The 23247-nt window shown below is 40.1% G+C and overlaps 1 protein-coding gene across 1 annotated transcript in view; it reads left to right on the forward strand.

The window, feature by feature from the left end:
* LOC127629870 (cell adhesion molecule DSCAM-like) overlaps window positions 1-23247 on the forward strand; it is a 243521-nt gene that overhangs the window by 179529 nt on the left and 40745 nt on the right. The window contains exons 12-20 of the mRNA XM_052107151.1: window positions 4598-4794; window positions 6715-6811; window positions 7172-7300; window positions 8012-8179; window positions 9262-9332; window positions 10686-10926; window positions 13701-13847; window positions 14471-14626; window positions 14732-14870. Coding sequence (XP_051963111.1) covers window positions 4598-4794; window positions 6715-6811; window positions 7172-7300; window positions 8012-8179; window positions 9262-9332; window positions 10686-10926; window positions 13701-13847; window positions 14471-14626; window positions 14732-14870 — 1345 coding nt within the window. The remainder of the gene's footprint in view (window positions 1-4597; window positions 4795-6714; window positions 6812-7171; window positions 7301-8011; window positions 8180-9261; window positions 9333-10685; window positions 10927-13700; window positions 13848-14470; window positions 14627-14731; window positions 14871-23247) is intronic.

Raw genomic sequence — 23247 nt, forward strand, 5'->3', positions numbered from 1 at the left:
ACTGCCTAAGTGAGACACGGGGGTCCGCTCGTAAGGGGACAGAACCGTGGAATTACACACAGGGGGAGTCCGCGCAGGAGGCCTTACCTGTGGAGCACCTATACCAGTAGAGGGTAGCCATCAGGGTACCCGCAGTGGCTTGGGTCGGCGGAGGCTGGGGAGGAATCGACCAGGGGCCCGACTCGGAGTGGGGCGCCCTGGGAAGAAGGCGCACTACTTTACCTTGACGTCAGGAAAAGGGCACTGGGCGCAAGCGATCCACCCGGCCGGTCGGTCTACATGTTACCGAGTTCTACGGGCTCGGACCTGAGAAAACACGAGACGCAACCGACTCAACGCGGAGGTTGTAAAACCTCGCGAAGGTGTTGGGTGTTGCCCACGGCTCTACAGATGTCTGCTAGGGAGGTGCCCTTGGCCAGTGCCCACGAGGACGCAACACCCCTTGTTGAGTGAGCTCGGACCCGCAAGGGTAGGGGCACGGCCTGGGTGTGGTAAGCCAGTGTGATGGCGCCGACAACCCAGTGGGCGAGCCTCTGTTTGGAGACGGCATTCCCTTTCTGCTGTCCCCAAAGCAGACAAAGAGCTGCTCAGAGCGCCTGGTGCTCTGTGTGCGCCCAGGTAAATGCGCAGGGCGCGCACTGGACATAGCAACGAAAGGGCTGGGTCTGCCTCCTCCCGGGCAGCGCTTGCAGGTTCACTACCTGATCTTGGAAGGGTGTGGTAGGAACCTTGGGCACATAGCCCGGTCAGCGGTCTTAGGATCACAGACGTATCTGCCGGACAAAACTCCAGGCAAGTGTCGCTGACAGAGAACGCTTGCAGGTCCCCCGACCCTCTTGATAGAGGCGAAGCGATCAGCAGGGCCGCCTTGAGAGAGAGGGCCCTGAGTCCAATTGATTCAAGCTGCTCGAAGGGAGGTCTCTGGAGTCCTGCCAAGACTACCGAGAGATCCCAGGAGGGAACTAGGCCTGGCCGGGAGGGATTCAACCTCCGGCGCTCTCAGGAACCTGAGGATCAGGTCGTGCTTACCCAAAGACTTGCCGCCTACAGGATCGTGGTGGGCGGCAATGGCGGCAACATACACCTTGAGGGTGGACGGGGACAGCCTCCTGTCCAGCCTCTCCTGTAGGAACAGGAGCACTGACTTGATCGCAGCATCTCTGCGGGTCTTCAGTTCGGAAGAACACCAATCTGCGAACAAGCGCCACTTTAGGCCGTAAAGGTGCCTGGTAGAGGGGGCTCTGGCTTGGTTGATTGTATTCACAACGGTCGCCGGTAAGCCGGCTAGCTCTTCCGCATCCCTTCCAGGGACAAGACGTGGAGGTTCCAGAGGTCTGGGCGCGGGTACCAGATCGTGCCCCGTCCCTGAGAGAGGAGGTCCTTTCTCAGGGGAATTTGCCAGGGAGGAGCTGTCGCGAGAAGTCTGAGTTCCGAGAACCAAGTCCGAGTGGGCCAGTAGGGGGCCACTGACGTGACTTGCTCCTCGTCCTCCCTGACCTTGCACAGCACCGGTGCAAGAAGGCTCACTGGGGGAAATCCGTACTTGCGCAGCCCCGAGGGCCAGCTGTGTGCCAGCGCGTCTGTCCCGAGGGGAGCCTCTTTTAGGGCGTACCAGAGCGGGCAGTGGGAGGTTTCCTGGGAGGCAAACAGGTCTACCTGGGCCTTGCCAAACCGTTCCCAAATCAGCTGGACCGACTGGGGTGAAGCCTCCACTCCCGCCGGGCAGGCGTTGTCGTGGTAGCGCGTCCGCTATGACGCTGAGCTTGCCGGGGATGTGAGTGGCACGCAGCTGACTTGAGTCGCTGCTGGCTCCATAGGAGGAGACGGCGGGCGAAGTTGTGACATGTGGCGGAGCGTCGCCGCCTTGGCGATTTATGTACGCCACCACCGTGGTGCTGTCCGATCTCACGAGGACATGTTTGTCCCGAAATAATGGGAGGAACTTCCTGAGAGCAAGAAGGACGGTCAGCAACTCCAGGCAATTGATGTGCCAACGCAGCGGGGCCCCTTTCCAATGGCCCGCTGCTGCGTGCCCGTTGTACACGGCACCCCACCCGGACCGGGAGGCGTCGGTTGTGACCAGAACGCGTCGGGACACCTGCTGCAGGGGCACTCCTGCCCGTAAAAAGCAGAGGTCTGTCCGGGGTCGGAGTGTTTTGAGGCAGGCGGGGGTGATCCTTACCCGATGCGTGCCGTGGTGCCATGCTTGTCTCGGGACTCGAGTCTGGAGCCAGTGCTGGAGTGGTCTCATATGCATCAACCGCCGCGGAGGATGCCGTATGCCCCAGGAGCCTCTGGAAAAGTTTTAGAGGGACCACTGTGCCTGGCTTGAAGGAAGCGAGGCAGTCCAGCACCGACTGAGCACGCTCGCTCGTGAGACGTGCTGTCATTGAGACTGAGTCTAACTCCAACCCGAGAAAAGAGATGCTCTGAACCGGAGTGAGCTTGCTCTTTTCCCAGTTGAGCTGAAGCCCCAAACGGCTAATGTCTTCGGCTCTGGGTCGGCTGTCTCAGGAACGCTTGGGAGCCTTCTGGGTCCTAGAGGGGGTTCGTGAGACAGGGGGCGTGCGCCGCCTGCGGGGTGCTCGACGCTGGGGCTGAGAGCTGGGCCTGGGTTGAGGCGGAGCAGGAGCTGGTTTCTTCGCAGCGGGACGCCCTCGGTGGGCAGATGGGGCGGGGCCCGTAGCGGCAGGTCTGCGGCGGGGCATGATGTGACTGATGGCCTCCGTCTGCTTCTTCACTGCGGAGAACTGTTGGGCGAAGTCCTCGACGGTGTCGCCGAAAAGGCCAATCTGGGAGACAGGTGCGTCCAGGAAGCGGTTCTTATCAGCCTCACGCATCTCGACCAGATTGAGCCAGAGATGGCGTTCCTGGACCACTAGGGTGGCCATCGCCTGTCCGAGTGCCTGTGCTGTGGCCTTCGTCGCTCTCAGGGCGAGGTTGGTCGCTGAGCGCAGTTCCTGCAGCACATCAGGATCAGGTCCACCCCCGTGCATGTTTCTGAGTGCTTTGGCCTGGTGGACTTGCAGGAGGGCCATCGCATGCAGGGCGGAGGCAGCGCGTCCAGCCGCACTGTAGGCCTTCGCTGAGCGAGGATGTTGTCCTACAGGGCTTGGATGGGAGTACGGGCGGCCACGCCAGGAGGTAGGGCTACCGGGGCATAGATGGTAGGCAACTGCCCTATCGACCTGGGGAATCGCCCCGTATCCGTGGCGCTCTCCGCCGTCGAGGGTGGTGAGAGTGGAGCGTGTGGCACCTAGACGAGCGGAGAGCGGGGCTCTCCACGTAGACGTCAGCTCGTCATGCACCTCTGGGAAAAACGGGACCGGGGGGATGCGTGGCCGCGAACGGCGCGCTGCCCCCAGGAACCAGTCATCCAACCGTGAAGGATGTGGGGAGGATGGAGGGTTCCAATCCAACCCCACGCTCACGGCGGCCCAGGAAAGCATGTCAGACATCTGAGCGTCAGCCTCAGCCTGGGCCTTGAAAGGCCAACACAACGTGGAGAGAGCGACAGAAGGGGAAGTAATGTTAGCTTCACTTAAATAAAAACCTTTATTTCAGGAAATGTAATGATTGTCAAAACATCACAATATGTCATGCATTGGGGTCTCTAGTAACATCTGCTGGAATTAAAATAACAATAACATGAAATGACAACAATGGCCAGTAGATGGCTTCGGTGCTCCATGCATTGTATGATCTTTAAAAGCCAACGGTTTAATAAGCTTAATTTCTAGATATTATCACAAGTTATACATTGGATATATATTTAGACATTATAAAAGTGAACTACTTGTAGAATTGTAGCTTTTTGTTTTAAGCCATTTGTGTTAAAGGTTGAGATATTGCAATTATGCCAAATATGCTTACAGTCACACCTGACTATGGTGTGCAGCTCCTACATCTAAACAAAAAACATTCTCACAGTGAGTCAGATCTGACCTTAAAAGTGTGCATGTGTGTGTGTGTGTGTTCTGCATTGTGGCTGATTGATTAAAAGAAAAAGAAAATTACTCCCATACATAATTAGTCCTATACATTTCTTTGTGTGTGTGTTCTGCATTGTGGATGATTGATTTTTATTGGAAAAAAATCTAATATTTTGCTCTTTTATAGTCTCACCCATTAATTTATTTGTGTGTGTCTGTGTATGTGTGTATTGTATGTGTGTGTGTGTGTTGTGCATTTTAGATGTTGTATAGTCTCATCCCTTCATTTATGTGTATGTGTGTTCTTCATTGTGTCTGACATATTGATTTTTATTTGACAAATAAAAAAATTACAAAAACATTTGTTATACAACAGTCTCACCCATTCATTTCCTACGGCAGGTCAAATTTGACAAGGACAGTACAAACGGGGGACCACCTAGCCTCATTGAATCTAGACCTTTGGTGTGTGTGTTCAAGTGGAAAGTTTAGTAAAAGTCACCAAGCCTTGTATCACTCAGATTAAGAAAAAAAAAAAGAAAACGATTAATCAAAAATGACCAGAACATTTATTAAGGGTTTATATCTATTACTTATTTATAAATAAATGATAATAAATATACATAGTAATTTCATGTTTAACATCTCTTTGCACTCCTCTTCAGTTCCTGCCATGATCACATCTTACCCCAACACTACACGAGCAGAGCAGGGACATATGACTGAGATGAGCTGCACTGCTCATGGTGAAAAGCCCATCAAGGTTCGCTGGGAAAAGGAATCTCATATCATTAACCCAGACATGAACCGCTATGTGGTGGCTGTGAAGGAAGTGGGCGATGAGGTCATATCCACTCTGCAGGTGAGCTAAACTCAAGAAACATCCTGAATTCTCAAAAACTTGTGTTTGTTTGTTCAGATTTTAGTCAAAGACCCCGTTTACACCTATTATTAAGATTATTAAGGTGATCCGATCACATGTGGTCAGGTGAGACAATTCGCTGTTCCCCTTCTGTCACTCACTCGACGTTTTGTCGGTGAAGTGACACTAGGGGTCTCTCTCGAGAGCCTCAGTTGAGCTTTGAGAAAAGGCCAATGAGAATTGGTGAACAGAATTTGCATGTCCCTCCCCCAGACATACGGGTATAAAAGGAGGGAATCGTGCATCTGGTTAGTCAGATGTTTTCTTCGGAGCCAAGCGGTTGTGTGTCCAGCGAGCTGGTGTTCACGACTGTTCCATTCAAACCTCTACAGCGCTTATCCCACGTATCCTTCTTCTTAGAAGTGCATGACGAGCTGACAAAGTCGTGGAGGGCGCTAAAAAAGCCATTTACTGCCCAAATCTGATCCCCTCACTCGTCCGCTCTCCATTATTTTAGTATAGTACCTGTATTAAAGGAGCTTCAGATGTGCATGCTTCTTATTTGTTTCTCTGGATGTTGATATCAGATAAGATCTGTTTTTTTAAATGGATCTCGAGGCTCCTGTATTATTTTTTATTTGTTGTTATGCATCTAGCTTTTTTAATACCGGTGTCTCAAAGATTCGACATTCTGAAGAATGGGTTACAAAGGGTTACAAAGAAGACTTTGTGTGATTCTCACACATGACATACACTGCCTGGTCAAAAAACTAAATTTCCATTTGGATTAAAATAATGGTTATATTCTGGGGTTGCTTCAGTCAGTCAGATCTAGGCTCAGCAACATTATGCAGTAATAAAAGGAAGTCAGCTGAGTATCTGAATGTACTGAATGACCAGGTTATCCCATCAATGAATTTCTTTCTACCCTGACGGTACGGGCATATTCCAGGACGGCAATGCCAAGATTCATCAGGCTCAAATTGTGAAAGAGTGGTTCAGGGAGCACAAGGAATAATTTTCACACATGAATTGGCCATGACATAGTCCTGATCTTAACCCCATTAAAAGTCTTTGGGATGTGCTGGAGAAGACTTTAAGGAGAGGTTTGACTCTTCCCGTCATCAATACCGCATTTAACTTTGATTACGGCATACATTTGTTATGGCATTGTTTCGAAAATGCCACGACAACGTCACAACATTATGTCCATGCAGAGCTGCATTAATTTTTGGCCGAGATCTTGTATTGATGACGGGAGAGTCGAATAAGGAATAACCTGGTAATTCGGTACATTCAGGTACTCAGCTGACTTCATTTTATTGTCGCATTATTTACAGCTTAGACCTGACCAATTGAAGCAACCCCAGATCATAACCATTATTTAAATCCAAACGGTGACTTTGTTTTGGCCAAGCAGTGTATTTTCCGTTAGATAAGAATACTATATTACAGGCAGTGACAGTTTGACTATTTTTATTTGACTTTAATATTAGTTATTTTACCATTTGAAGATCTACTTATTGTGCTGTTTAGGCTCATATCTTACTGTGCACTGTATATACCCTGTTTGATGCATATCCACTGCAATAAACGTTCTTTCTTTCCAAGTCACAATACAACATGAACCCTCATGGCTTTCTGAATGTTACAAACGGCTCCCGTGCACATCCCTAATCTAAGGCACCATTTTTAAATAGATATTATATAGATTTTAAATAGGACAGCAGAGGGCAAGATTTTCAGCAACTTTCCAAGTCCGTATTCACATTTATTCATTTTCACTGGAAAAGAGTGACCAGTACATTCAGCATTTTTCCTATAGTGTTCCACAGAAGAATTAATTCGGGTTTGGGACAACATTAGGGTGAGTTTTCATTTTTGGTTGAACCAAACCTTTAATTTTGTGCATCTTGACAGATCTTACACACTGTCAGAGAGGATTCTGGCTTTTTCTCTTGCATTGCCATCAACTCGTATGGTGAAGATAAGGGAATCATTCAGCTCATAGTGCAAGGTAAAAATTTGTTTTGTCAAAGATTTGTTTAGGTTTTAACTTAAAGGTGCACTCAGTACATTTTTATTCTATAAAAAAGTTTAACTCCTAAAGACAAGAACTGTAATTTTGCAATATATGTAGGAAATCATGAGCACTCACATTAAAATGAAAACTCCAGTCATATCAGTAACCTTATAAATGCAGTTTTATTTTAAATGATGCTGCATCCAAGCTACTGGGTGTCAGTTTAAGTCCAAGATGACATAAAGACAAAAGTTACTGAGTGCACCTTTAAGAGTGCATAATCAAATTAATATATCCCAAAAGCTGATTTTGTCTATATTTGTAAGTATGTTATGACTTTTCGTTCCTCCGCAGATCGTCCAGACCCTCCAGAGGTTGAGATCAGAGAGGTTAAGGATCGCACCATTGCCCTCCGCTGGACGATGGGCTTTGATGGCAACAGCCCTATTACAGGATATGATATCAACTATAAGAACAAATCAGGCAGGATGTTTAAAATGAATTTAATGTTATTATTTGTATTCCGAATGTGCCAAATTAAAAATGTCTTGGTGTAAGAACTGTTTATTGTGATTTTTATTATTGTGAAGTGATATTATTATGAATTAAAGGTGCTGTAAGCTATTTATTTTTATGGAAAGGTATGCAAGAAATGTTCCTACTCCCTGAAATATATTAATGAAATACATTTCGTGAGATATCTCACTGGTCTCTGTGACAGCTGTAGATGCTGTAACCAGCAAACAAAACTGTGTCTGCGGCCCACGGACAGTGATGCTTTCTGTCTGTCAATCATTTTGCGCATTTTTGTAGTAAATTATTGAGGCATAATGCATTTTTATGCCATGCTGCTCATTACAGTTGTCAGTTGAGGGTGCTATTTTGCTACTATTGTTTTTAACAGCCATTTCTGCTCTCAGTAAAGCTCATTTTGGTAACTTTGGAGTTCAGAATTTTGGAAAGAGGGGTCGTGGCTAATCCAACGGCTCAGTTTCATGGAAGTAGAACGGCTAAAATCGCTTACAGCACCTTTGAGAAACGTAGTTATTTCTTGAACATTGGTGTCTGTTTAGTCAGCTTCGCATTGTGCCAAATCACATTGTTTTATCAAATCTGTGGTAAAATCACTGCAACTTCCGTCCTCTCATGGCTGATTTGTCACACACTCTTTTGTCTCATTTCTCTTTTTAATAGCCTCATGGGCCTCATCTCAAATGACCAAAGATGTCTCCCCTCAACTGAATCAGGCCACCATCATTGAACTCCACCCTGCCTCCACCTACAACATCCGAATGTTTGCCAAAAACCAGATTGGAGAAAGCAGGCCAAGCAATGAGCTCACAATCACCACAGATGAAGCTCGTGTGTATTACTACATGATCTTTAAAGTAGAACTGTGGTGAAGAAACTCCTTTTCTGTTGATCAAGAGATACATGTTCCATTTTGTAATAAGACCCTTTATATATAATCAGCTTGACTCAAGATGACTGAAAATGATATAATTTGCTTCAGGGCCTACATTTTACACTGGATTTCAAGTTGTTGGATCCAACAGTTCCAAAATTGCCCATCAGATTAAAGTGAAAATGCCCTTAAATTAAAAAATTTAAATAAGGGCTGTGGATTTAATGTGTTAATATAGAGAAAATATTTATATAAAAAATAACACAATTAATCATGTACCCTGACTCATATGTAAATTACGTATTTTTCTACAATCAGAGCAATTCAAAGGACAAAGCATAACAGAATGCAGGGATCTCAAAATGACATTTTCATATTTTATGGCACTGCAAACCAGTGAGACTGCAAAAGTGTATGTCTGACGCATATGTACTACTGTACAAATATTGACAATACAATTAAAAATAGCACAGATAACAAAGAACAAAGCATTGATTAGACAATACAATCAGTAGCTTATTCATTTACATTAAAATTACTGTATTATGTACTATTCATATGGAATTTTATGGAATTGAATATGCAATATACTACATTATCAACATGACATAGGCTGAATTGGAAAATGCACAATTTTGGGCAAATATCTTCATAATAATTCATTAAAAATGTTATCTAAATACATTTTGTATTATTATTATATCCAGTGACCAATGAATTTGCACTAAAATTATGTGAATTTTGTTGAACAACCACAAAGTTAAGGAAAGCATATTCTTCCCATTTAAAAAGGTGATAAGCCTATTTATTTCTTCATCATAAATGGACAAATATTTTGTTAATTACATCTTATTACTTCTTTTTCGCTGCTAAATGTAAATAATGGTAATAATGTTGCCCCAGCAGAACAGACCTGCAATGCATCAGTTGAGAACCACTTCTCCACATTAGTTGCCTAATGAGACTTTTTATTTCTATGACGCCACCTAGTGGAACAGTCCAGTATTGACTCTGTTTGACCCGCATTTGATCTTTTCAGCACCTGATGGCACTCCTCAAGACGTGCAGTTGGAGGCAATATTATCCCAAAGCATCAAAGTCACATGGAAGGTACTGTTCTGCCCATGACTACATCCAAATGTGCATACTTTCCATTGTACTGTAAATATTAAGAAAGGTTTTTAATTGGTGCATCCCAAATCATAGTATGTAGAAAATAGTATGCCAAAGATCCCCATATGGTACAAATTGTGATTTTGCTCTTTTAGGTCAGTACCTAAATGTATTTTTAAATGTATGAACCTAAACATGAAGCATTAATAAATATTAAGTCAATTAATTTAGCTAGATGCAAGCATGTTTTGTTTTTAAAATGTTTAATTTTAAATCAATTCTGCCATTATATAACAAAAAGGCAAATATTGCTGAAAACATTTGTCATTACAGACAGAGTTCACATTGTAAAAACCTGGAGCTACACAGACATACATGCTTGTGGATTCTTCATAATTTTTAACGCATTAAAATACCAGGACAGCTCGATTTTAAAAACATGCAGTTGGGGTGGTGTGTTAAAAAGCTACCACTGTGAATACACTATTTCAATAAAAGCATCAAATTATTTATTAATAAAAAATAAAAAAATAAATATGTTTCTCCTCAATTATTAGACAAAATTTGACAAGATCCCAAGAAATAATAAGTCCAATTGTTTTAATTTATATAATATATAATAATCATAAAAACGGAATAAATTGCAATAAAAAAACAGCAACTAATAGACAAATCAGATGTTCTAATATTTCTGCACCAGTCATATATTTGAGTTAACAATATGAAATATAAATCTCTCAAAAATGTGCTACAGCGTTTACATGCGTTTTTACACAGAATATGCTTAATAAACCAGCAATGTGTGTGGTCATGTAAATTCCTTAAACGGTTTTGCTTTATGGGGGCAAGGTTATAAACTGATCGACACAGGTACATTTTTGCCCACTAGCCTGATTCGTGTTGCATGTAAACATTTTCCAACTTTTCCAATGTGTGCAAGTGTTGTGTGCATGCCTGTTTACATTTTGTAACATTTTGAAGTTCACATCGAAAGGAGGTAAGAATCCAGTGATTTCCAATCTTATGTAAGCATGGGTTTCTTATGTTGTTGGTTTTTTGAATAAGCACATTTGTTTAGTTATCAGCAAATTAATGCGCTCACTTATATCCAAACACAAACAGTATATGATATGGCCATCTGCGGTATTCAAACACAAGTTTATGACGTTGTAGTATATCCCAAAACTGGCATACAATTTTTTTACATATCAAAAAGTATGTACTGTCCCATCATCTTTTATAACAATATAAATATTTGCAAAAATATGAGTATATGATCAATTTAAACTATCCTTCAGTTGGCAAAGCTTTGCTGAAATTTTTCTATTCTGTTCTATTTGACTTTTTCAGCCCCCCCTCAAACACCTGCAGAACGGTTTGATCCGTAGCTACCAAGTGTGTTATCGGGAGTTCGGGACAGGGGGCAGCCCGCAGTACAACACCATCAACGTCGACACCACGGGGGACACTGAAACCATCACACTGGACAACTTGAAGAAGTACACTCAGTATGAGGTGCGGGTGCAGGCGGCCAACCGTGCAGGGATGGGTCCTACCTCAGAGGAGATGACCATCACCACTCTAGAGGACGGTCAGTCACTGATTGATTGTTGCTTGTGTTTTATTAGTGATGTTTGCTGAAAGTTTTATATTTCGGTGAGATAGTTGTCCTGCACCGTTTGAGCGGACAATATTTTTAGACAATATTTGACCAGCTATAATGACTATTTTTTCTCAGCTAATGAAAATATGCCTGACAAGTAGAGTGATACAAACAGCAAAACTTTCAAGTAATTTTATACTAAATATCAGCCTCTTGGAACAATGCAGGGAACAACCAGATTAGAGGACTGAAACTAAATGTTGCATTAATCTTTATTATTATTTTAGTTATTAAATGAATCTTACTAGTTAGCTTCCAGTTTTATTAGAAACAAATAGGATACATTAATGCGCATGTTTTGACACTGCCTGATGACTTGCATGTACCCACTTTATATAAGGTGTTTTTAACTACTATGAACTTAAGCATTTGATACAATGTACATATTATGCACATGTGCATTGTACTTACATTTAAAGTACCTGCATTTAATTAAATTTTACATTTACATCTTATGCATTTGGCAGACACTTTTATACAAAGCGACTTACAGTGCACTTATTACAGGGACAATCCCCCCGGAGCAACCTGGATTAAGTGTCTTGCTCAAGGACACAGTGGTGATCGAACCAGCGACCTTCTGATTACCAGTTATGTGCTTTAGTCCACTACGCCACCACCACACCACTAATTATATATGTAGTTTCAATGTTAACCTTACCCCTAACCTACCGTATCTCAACCTCAGTCGCAGCAAATTTAAATCTTGAATGCGTTTTCTTTCTAAGTAAACTTTCTCAGCCTTTACTTACTGTGACGGACACATACAAAGAGGGCACAAGATTTCCGACTGAATGAAATCCCAGTAGCAGTTTATTGCACAAACAAAATCCCAAAAGAATTGAACTTTTAACCATAAACAAGACCAATTACACCATGGACTAAGTCTGTCACGATTATTAAATCGTCTGATTGCGGTTATTTGATCTAACCGCGGTTATTTGAGATGTCACCTGAAGCAGCTTCTGTCCGGTGTCTCAAATGAGTCCGCCCTTGAAAATGAATCTGCATCTGACTTCATAGCGTTTTCTAGCGATTCCATTGGCTCATAGAACTTTTAATGAGTACAACTGTATATTCACTGCCTGAATCCTTGTATGATGTATGTCAATATAACTTTGTAAATATGACATTTAATGAAATTTAAATCATATGTTACACATAATAATTTATTACCACGGCTATAGATTGTGAAATTAAAAATGTCGTCTTCTGTTTGTTTTTCAGTTAGCTTACATTTGGCAAGTTATATGTGCCACAGAATTACTAAATTACAATATTACAAAGTATTTGACATATTTACACACTTTACAATCGTATATGTACACCAGCAATTATGATGGAAAAATAAGTGGACCTGAGCAGGTTTGAGTACATTTAAGAACATTTAGCTAAAACCAACTTTCCTAAAACATGTCTTTAATTCATGATTGTTCTTTTTAAATAAACATATTCCTTAATTATGTGAAGCCAGTCAAGTTATTGTAATATCTACAGTGCTTTTCACCATTTCAAAGCGTCACAATAACAAACAGTCACACTCTGGGGACTCTTTTTCATGGGCGGACTCGTTTGATTATGACACTGGAAGAGTGCGGGAAACGCTTTTCAAGCACTCTGATGCACGTGCCATCAGCAGAGGCTTGCGCTAAACCCCCGTGAAAATATTTATTGAAGAGATTCACTCTTTATTTCTGTGGAGTAATAAAAGGTCTTCCTTAATGAGACATAAGGGCTCATGGGTTCGATCAAAGATCATTAAAATAATGTGTGAAAGTGAAGAAATTAGGGCAGAAATATTTTACTATTGCATAATATAATATAAAAAAATATGAAAAATTATATTTTATTTTAAAATATGTATATATGATATAAAATATCAAAGTTATCCAAAAATAATTTTGCAAATGCAAAATTTACCAAAATAAAAGACATATTTTAAATATTTAGAAATATTTTGATATTTGATGATTTACGTTTTTAACTCTTAAAAGGAAATCATACTATATTCCTATTTTATTATTTGATTTTGGTTTATATTTTTTTTGTTAAATATGTAAAAATTCAATCTTAAGGTGTATGAAGCACACATGGGCCTTAAGAAATATGACCATTTTTATGACAATCGTTCCTAAGTCATACACTAAGACGGACAATTTATCTATATAATCAAAAAATAAACAATTTATGACAATTAATCATCAGCCAAATTTCATAATTGTGACAGCCCTACAAGCTTATGAGGTAAACAAAACATGGGAGGATTTAGGAATGGCATGCTAACAAATATAGATGTGACAGAAGTAGTAAGAGTAGTTTGGGTGGTATGCCATTCCAAACTCAATCATGCACTCTTAAAATAATCCTAAAGTTCTACATATTACAATATAAACACTATAAAGTAAACATTGCCATATAATACATACGAGCAGTAATCCATCATCAGTAGATTATCAGTGATCGCCTGTCATAAATCTCCAGTGTTCAAGTGATCCGGGTTTACTAAAAGAGTCTTTTCAGTCATACTCCAGAACCCTCCAACACTGCCCACTGGAAAAAAGTATATTGCTGTTAATTTCTGCCGATAACAGATCCAAAGGTTCCAATAGTAGCTATCTGCACTGGTTAAGCGGCAAAACCGATATATCGTCAACCTCTAATATTGACTAACATGTATCTATGTGCCCTGTGTTCCCTCACAGTGCCCAGTCGCCCACCCGAGAATGTTGTGACCACAGCGACCACCCCAGAGACAATCTCACTGTCCTGGTCTGCTTTGCCAAAAGAGGCGCTCAATGGCATGCTCCTGGGGTACCGAGTCATCTACTGGGCCAACCTACCCGATGGAGGTCAGAGAGGGTTATGACTTTTTCAGTTTATGTGGAGATTGTATAAATGTATATTACAGTATGTGGCCCACAGATGTCAACCCACCCTAGCAAATTGATTTTAAAAAGTTCAAATATTTTATGTAGTCTCTCAAATAATATGAGATCAGTTGTCAAAAGCAGAATTATAATGCATTTTATTTATTAAATTAACTGAATGCTGATTCACATAGTTTTAGTAAGTATTTAGGTTGAGTATTAAGTATTTTAATATTTGTTAAATCCACGGTAATGTATATCTGTCTAATGTCTTCCAACTTTTATTCATATTTATTTATATTTGAATGTGCCTGAAATATGGCATGTAGTGTTTTTAATGACCTAAGTGTTACATGGAATGCAGTTACAATTCAGTGGTATTTGTACTTCAGACCACTAGGTGACACTGTGGCTTTGTTTTAAAGATGACAGGAAGTGAAGGAATAGGGACCAGTAGTTTTTGAGTAAGAATTGATGTGCGGAAATACTGCCTTATCCTGTATTATTTTCTACATTCCCAGATCATATAAACATTTGATTATGTCTGAGGGAATCACTCTGAGATAACAATTTCTCCATAAATTGGCCATGTGTGTGTGTTTCAGAGCTGGGAGATATCAGGAATATCACCACCACCAAACCTTCATTAGAGCTAGAACGGCTGGAAAAATACACTAACTACAGTATCCAGGTGTTGGCCTTCACTCGGGCTGGAGATGGTGTCCGCAGTGAGCAGATTTATACGCACACCAAAGAGGATGGTGAGGCAGCCTCCAATTACACACACTCATTCACTCTCATGTCTTTCAACTCAAAAAGGATTTTAGATATTTAAAGGTGAATTGATATTTGTCTTGATAAACCAGTTCCTGGCCCTCCGGCTGGAGTTAAAGCTGCTGCCTCCACCAGCTCTGTAGTGTTTGTGTCCTGGTTGCCTCCGCTCAAGCTCAATGGAATCATCCGGAAATACACCGTCTTCTGCTCCAATCCTTACCCCACGGTAAGGCACTTAACTGTGCATTTGTGCAACTCTACACAAATCCATACTGCCCCAAAAAAATTTAATTATTAATTATTCATAACGTTGTTGTCTTAGGATTTTCAGACACTTCATGAAGTAATGAAATTATGATATGGCCCCAACATAGGCTACATTCAGAATAGCGTGCTAACACACTAGTCTTACTATTTCTGCAATATACTGTAGGGGTTGCACCACTGATATATACTGTATATAGAACTGGATTGCTGATGACTTCAAAATATTGAAGCCACTGCACTGCCATATTGCGATGCCCAAATATTCCAATGTGCCTATTGACATAATAGAAAATAATTTTTCATTTCAGTGAGTAAACAGCCATTCAATCATGATTTTATCAGAGATAAATTTATCGGAGACTGAAACGGCGGCGTTATCAGCTGTCAGTCATTGAGTCTTTATGGCAGTTTGGGTGCACACCAAGATGGCCACTCAAACACTTTCTGTGGCTTCACCTCCTACCTCCAGTTTATCATTGATTCAGCTATTCAGTTCAATACAGTACATATCAGAGGGGTTGGACAACTACTGATTTTTAATAGTCATCCATTCAAGCCCATTAGTCGAGTTGAGTTCGATTAGTCGTGACGTCATCCACCACCCGAACCCCTTCCACCCACTGATTATTAAAGTATACAATAGAAAGATCTACGCTCGCTAGAATGTAATAGGTTTTAGGTAGTTATATGTAATTTAAAAAAATAGCAACATAGCTACATGTCATCAGGCATTAGATAGCCAGTTTGGCTTAGGGTCTTATATGTTGCCATGGAAACATGCATATGGATTGGATGGAATCAGCATCAACCATTATGTTATCTCCTCATAAGCACTTTTATAAATGTTAGAAATGTGACTGGGGTAGACCGATGAAGCTTTTGACATACCATATAATTCAAAATATTCCGTAAGACAAAATAATAACTAAATTTACACAAATGTGCCTGTTCAAAAGCTTACGTCGCCTTGGTTTTTAATATGGTGTGTTGCTTCCTTGATCAATGACTGTTTGTATTTTTGTGATAGTTGTGCATGAGTCCCTAGTGAAACTACCTACTGTTCTTAAGTAGAATCCTCCAGGTTCTGCACGTTGTTTGGTTTCTAGATATCTTCTGCACATTTGAGATCTTCTCAACAGGGGCTATGCTATATGATGATGAGAACCAGCTTTGACACTTAGGACAATTGAGGGACTCATACATAACTATTACCAAAGGGTGAAAATATTCATTGATGCTTAAGATGGCAAGACACCATATCAGGAACCAATCTGTTATGTAGCTTCTTCTATAATACTAAAAATTATGATCTTTTTTATCTTTTATATTTGTATGTATTCTTAAAGGGGTGTGTAAATGTATGCTCTTAACTGTACATCTAAGTCTGAGGAGAACATAATATGCTTGAAGACAGCCACCCATTTACAGGCAGAGAGAAGTCTGGTGTGGTGAAGGAGGAACTGGAACATGCTTCTGTCCAGGTTGACACAGCATCTGTTTTCTATTTGCTCGCAAACTGGGGGCTTTCAGCATTCCTGCCAACAATTCAAACATCAATAACTATTATTACACATTTAACCTCAAGTTTTAAAATAATATATTATAATATGCTAATTTTGGCCTCTGTGGTGAACATTAGTGCAGAACAATTTACATAATTGAAAATGAACAGTCTTTGAGATTGTAATGACAGTTTTAAAGGCTATTCTCTCTGTGATGCAGCAATCTCCTACAGACTCACATGGGAGTCATGGATCATGCGCGAGCGGCAGTCAAAATGAACAGACACTCAGTTAACTGCAGTTAATGTTTAGAAAATTTGTGAGTGATTATTGTGAAGTTGATCATTTTGAAGTGGCTAATTTAAAACAACAAAAAGAGAACTACTTGTATAGCCTACAGAGCATATGAGTGCAGCAGTGATAATTTCACCTGAGTGGAGGGCACCTTTTTGAAGAATCCACTCCGCTCGCTCAGGCTGCTCATTGCCACTCAATCAAACCCAGAATGTGCTTCGTGATATGCTGGTTTGGGAATCTGCAAAATAAGCAATTGGTCTGAGGGAGTTCGAACATTGTTTAAGTTGCAAACCTTATAGCCAACATAAATGCAAAGTATATATCAAAGTTAAGAACGAGGAAATCGAAAGGGAGTGTGAATTAGCAAAATGTTCCTTTTTGAATATTACGTGTCACATCATAGGCTACACTACTATTCGATAATAAATTAATAGATATGTAGGTTATCTTGTTATCTTGTTATCTTGTTATTTTGCCATCATGTCATTGCAGCTTCAGCTAGATGCAGGCCCGGTTCTGTGGAGTTGTAAAAGTTAGAGCACCCTCAATTCAATATGTAAGCTTAATAATACTGTATATTGACAAAGCATATTTCCTTGAATCCCTGCACCAAAACTAATAAACATGCATGATTTTTCTTGCCTTCATTGTACAATTGAGCATTTGATTGGTAAAGATTTCTGCTCTCGCATAAAGAATTTCATAGCGGAAATATTTCACTTAATCGACCACCTGTTTCTTTCAATTTCTGCTTTGGGATAAAGTGGCACATAACTACTGGTCAGTTTCCCAAAGCCAAATCCACACTGTAACGATAAGTGAAACATAAAAAAAACTGACTCTAGATTAGTGGTTGCGAACAAAATCTTCCGACATCGCTTGCTGCATTCATGCACAGAGAAAAAGCTATAAATGATACATTGGGAAATAAACGTTTTCTTAAATGAAGGCAGTGTAATTTGTGAATTAAATAATTTTTATTTGTTTTGGGATTATTAAACATAATTTCATCTAATATATACAGTATTGGAGAAAATCTCACTTTATGCAGGATGAATATAATCCATAGTTAATAATCCCTGCTGTAAATATAAAGAGCGCATTTACAACACATGATCTTTTGATGCATATAAAGTCCAGATTCACTTTATGCTGCTTTAAAATAGCAAGGAAAAACAAAAGGGGCACATGGCATTTACTTATGTAATAATTGTTATATAATTAACAACAGTCCTTTAGATTGCATACAATTTGTACATATAAAATTGTAGGGAATATTAATCAAGCAACAATACTCAAAAAGAGAAAAACATTCACTGCTCTTTTCTGGATAAATGAATATGCACTTTAAAACTGAACACACAATTAGGATGAGACATTTCTCATTATTTTCAGACCTAAAGTGTGATAGCATTAAATCAGTAACCTACTAATGTATAAAATCTACAGTAGCCTTATAATCATTCCATGGAGACAACTGAAGAACAATTATTAATTTACCTGTAATTATGAAAACATGTACCAGTTCATGTCTTCATTATTGCCATAAATGATTGAACAAACTTTAAAGTTAAAAAGATTGTGTTTTTCTGGGTCGGTTGTGTCACTCAGATCCAGTTTAAGCTGAAAAGCGCACATTTGCGTGTATGCGAGTTTCCGTGCCAATGCAAGTTTTATCACTTGTACAGGCATGCTTGATGACTTAACTTTTATGTCAGTAAAGGTAATTTAGAAAAAAATAATTAAGGCATTATTTGAATATGTTCGATGGCATATGTGCTAGCAGAGAAATATTTATTGATTACTAATGATAATGAAGGTCTGGAAGACCTGATTATCTAACAGCCGTTGTAAACCATTACAAAATAAACAGCCAGATTTTATTTACTAAAACACAAATACATTACTTTACTAAGCATTTGATAATTTCATAAATGTCGGCCTATATCCTAGCCTATATTTCACCCAGAGGGGCACATCAGCCCATGTGGGCAAAGGGGCAGTAGCTTGGGCCAATGTCACCACCCCCTTGGCTACATCCAAAAATGCAGGCAGCTGACATTCTGCCTAATCAGTTAATGGGTTAACTGACAGTTTTTTTGAATGAATGTAACTCTTAAGGAAACTGGTCTCCGAACAGTTTGAAAAGCATCTTATTTTCATCCTGCCTCCATTTAAAGCCTCCGAAGGCAGCATTTTCCTGGTTTCGGATGCAGCCCCTGTGTATGTCGGAGCGGGAATTGAGTGAACTTTTTTTGAGCTGAGCATTCGCTTGGGCCATGAGCGGTTGAGCAGAATGCAAGCTCTCAAGTCATGGAGTGTCACACAGCTTTGCTTCGCTCACATGCTTTCATAGCCTATACTTTTTCCTCAATTTATATTGGGCTCTAGGTCTCTAGCTCTTCCCCAATGTCTGCCAACTCAATGGCTGCTGACCAGATTGTTGTTTTTTTTTTTTTTTTTATTAAATGCCAGTAATACCAACAAACAACAAAATTTTTGCAACTACAATCCAGGATGTCAGAGGGAAAAATAAAAAAATAATAAAATACTTACATTTTCACAGTACTTACATTTTCAATGCATTTAATGAGCCCAAGCAAGAATCTTGAGAATGCTCCCGTGTAGCTATTTTCAGTGGATGCATGCGGCATGAAAGTACAGCTCCTGTCTACTTGAATGGGGAAAGACCAAAATCTACAAAACTTTGGACATCATAAGAGTCTTGTCTGTTTTCAGACTCTTTCAGATTCTGTCGAACCCTTGTGCTTTTCCATCATAATCTTTTGTCATCACAAACAGTTGCAGGTTTACAATGCAGGTTTCTTTATTTGTGTGTTTTTTATTTATGTCATTATGCACACCAGAGTGAATGACACTTGCACCTCTGTGCGTCGCATGCCATAATATTGATGCTCGCAAAAAAATAGTTTTTTTGAGAGAGCTAGTTGTATTTGCAGCAGTATTTTCAGTGCTGCTTATGTTCCCCATCTTTGTGCATCTGTCATGCTTAATCAGCAAAAATGGATGTGCAAATTATTTTGCCTTCTGAACAATTGCAGACCCGAGTATAGATTGCTTTCTCACTCATGCAAAACATGCCACAGTTCCATTGCAACTGAGCTCAGACCACCTCCTACAGCTATTCTCGGTTCGATACCACCGTCCACTCCCCGGTCCGCAAAACAGCGTTCATATTACCGATTTTTCATGCTAACCATGCTCTTTTTCATACTAAACTGCCAGTGTAAAAGCCCCAAGACACGTGTGCCACCGTTGGTATGCATACGGGTAATTATTGGCATGCGTGCAATTGCGAGAGATTTGACAAACCATTTGCATGACCAACAGAGAGCCAAGCACAACTCTACACTTTAAGTGGGTCGCACAAGTACAAAAGGCTCGGATGTGCATTGTTCTCTCTGCACAGTTGAGTGGATGATAGGGGTTTGATCTCTGCTGGCTGACAGAAGTTTTTTCTTTATTTAGAAAGCATTCTCACAATAAACTATTGTAATTTCTCCTGAATTGCTATTAATTTCCTTTTAAATTAAGGGTTATGAATATTTTCTTATGCGTTAAGTCTAGGGCTGTCGAGTTAACGCGTTAATAACGCGCAATTAATTATACAAAAAAATAAAGCGTTAAAATAATTAACGCATTTAATCGCATGCTTGCGGGATCTCAATATGTGTTTAAAGATTGAGTATAAAACACTGATCTATATAGATAGATAGATAGATAGATAGATAGATAGATAGATAGATAGATAGATAGATAGATAGATAGATAGATAGATAGATAGATAGATAGATAGATAGATAGATAGATAGATAGATAGATAGATAGATAGATAGATAGATAGATATAGATCAGTGGTATTAAACTATATTTATCTTGACACAGTGACCAAAATTTTTTATTTTTATGACGCAACACACCCGAGACGCTACACAAGCATGTCTGACGCAGGTCGTATGGTAGGGTGACCATCGGGACAGTCCCGAAATTGGAAGCTTTGTCCCGCGTCCTGCAAGTCATAAGCATTGTCCGGCATTTCAATTTTGTCTGTATAATTTTTTATCTTTATTATTATTTCGGCATCATTTTATTTCATCGTCCTTTAATTACAAAATCACTATAAAAAAGCAGCGCAGTCTTTTTTTCTTGCCAGAGCGGGAAAACACTGGAAAAAAAACTGCAACAGAAAAATGGGTCTATCCGGAGCTCCCGAGAAGAAAAAGTGTCTTTGTTCATATAATAAAGAATTGGAGAACATATATACATGGTTAAAATCAGTTACAGGTGACCCTTAAAAAGGAGAGTGCATGGTATGCCACCAAAGTTTCACGGACAGCTCTGCTGAAGCATTTCAGTGCCCCAAACATGACAGCTCTGATATCTTTGGCTTTGAGCATTCCTGTCACCAACGCATTCGTGGAGAGGGTGTTTTCACTGATGACCGCTGTGTGGACAGAGACAAGGAACTGAGCATCTGTCGACCTCATCAAAAGTGAACTCCTGGTGAAAGTGAACACCTACACCTGCCAGGAGTTCTACAGTCATAATGAATGAGAAGGCCCAACTCGAAGCAGCCAGATCAGACAAAAAAATAAAATTCAAGATGCACTAAATCTGGTAAGAACGCATTTAATCTTTCAGTCTTTAATAATGGAATTGATGTGCTTATTTGGAAATGTGCTTTTTAACAATTAGATTATTTTCACTTCATTATATTTACATTGAGTAGGTCTGTGCTGTTAAAATGAGTTTGTATCGTAGACCTTATGCCAAACTGAGTGACGTTCACAGCGCCGTCATTAACATTTAACATCACTGCAAAAATACATCTAATATAAAATCAATATTTATTCACCTAGTACAATAATAGTAAGTTATCTCTCCCTCGTGTACCGCATTGTCCCGCAAAATCAGGTCTGCTGACCTGCAACAGAGCAATAGCCAGGTGGTCACCCTATCGTATGGTCTTTACCTTACAAATATTTAATTACCAACAAGGTTAAGGAGGTGATGAAGTTATTGGCTGGCTAGCCGGCTCAGCCAAAACCTAAATGGCTGCTGCAGCCGCCAAACTTTTCATAGCTGCAAATAGCTGAAGCTGCCACTTCATGTCTACAGATGTCTATGTTATACTGATTTACTAGAGCTCAATATTTCCAAGCAATGCATGGCTTACACTATATTTCTACAAAATGCAATACAATGTAATAAAGAAAACACCAGATTTTACTTTCACAACGTATGTACATATTTATTTTGTAGTCTGTATGCTACTAAACATTTTCAAATAGCCTACAATGTGTTGTGTTTAGGCTAAATGTATGTAGGCTAAGTTGTATACAATAACTTGGCATTATCATGGATGAAGCTTATTACACCTTGATTAAGAACGCAAACTTTTGTTGAATTTATGAGAAATCTACAGACGCAATCAGACTAAGTGTAGTAAAATAAAGACCTAAATGTGTATTTCGGACTTTTTTTTCACCACAAGTCTGAAAGAAGACATGTTATTGAAGACAAATATCCAAAAATCTCAAAATTTACCAGTAAAAAAAAAAAAAAATGTTTTTGCCTGCCGTGTCTCGCCTTAATATAAACACACACTGTTATCAGTATTATTTTGGACAAAGTTTTGCACATTTCACTTCAATGTACACTGAAGCATGCGTCGTGAATTAGCAATGTGGAAACGGTGGTTTGTTACTGCAGTAATATCACGTTCAGTGCTATAAATCTCTCCGTTCCAGAATATTTGGTTCATAACATCAATCTTTGATTCAGGTGTTTGTGCAACCGTGCCCTGAAGATTTAACAAAAGTCTGGGTAGGCCTAAGTTAAAAAAAAAAAGTAAGTAGGAATTAGGAAAGTATGTGAGAAGTGAGATCAAAATTACCTTGCTTGCTTCTTTCCGCCATTTCACCTCAGTGCGAGAAAAAAATGCATCGCTTCTTCTGTACGGAAAACGAGCAATTTTAATTGGTCGTCAATTCACTGTGAGTCTGTGTATCGTAGCAACGAGCACAAGACTGTGCTGTTATGAATCCAGTGGGAATATAGATCTCGTGTATTGTTTATATATTTCGTGTGTGTATGTCTCTATGTGAATTATTATTTGATGCAAATAATTCTAGCCGGCTCAGCCAAACTTTATCAGATGGCGGCTCAATTTGGCTTACGAAATTATTGGCTGGCGGCGGCTGAAATTCTAAATGGCGCAAATGGCGGTGCCTGGCGGCGGCTTTGGGGTCTAGTGCCAATGATTGACTTATGTTCAATATTATGGTAGTAAACAATACATTGTATTCTAAAGCCGCTTTTTGTATTGGCTTATCAATGATGAACTCTTCTGCTACAAGAATGTAATGCATTTGAATTATCTTAATATATTTTTATTATATATATTTATATATATAATTTTTTATATTTAAAGATAACTATGTATCATTATTTCATCATTATGTATTTAATTATTGTTATATGAGGGGCTTTTTCAGCAAATATTTGTATATGCAATTAAT

This window comes from Xyrauchen texanus, chromosome 36 (assembly GCF_025860055.1).
Source record: "Xyrauchen texanus isolate HMW12.3.18 chromosome 36, RBS_HiC_50CHRs, whole genome shotgun sequence".
NCBI lineage: Eukaryota > Metazoa > Chordata > Actinopteri > Cypriniformes > Catostomidae > Xyrauchen > Xyrauchen texanus.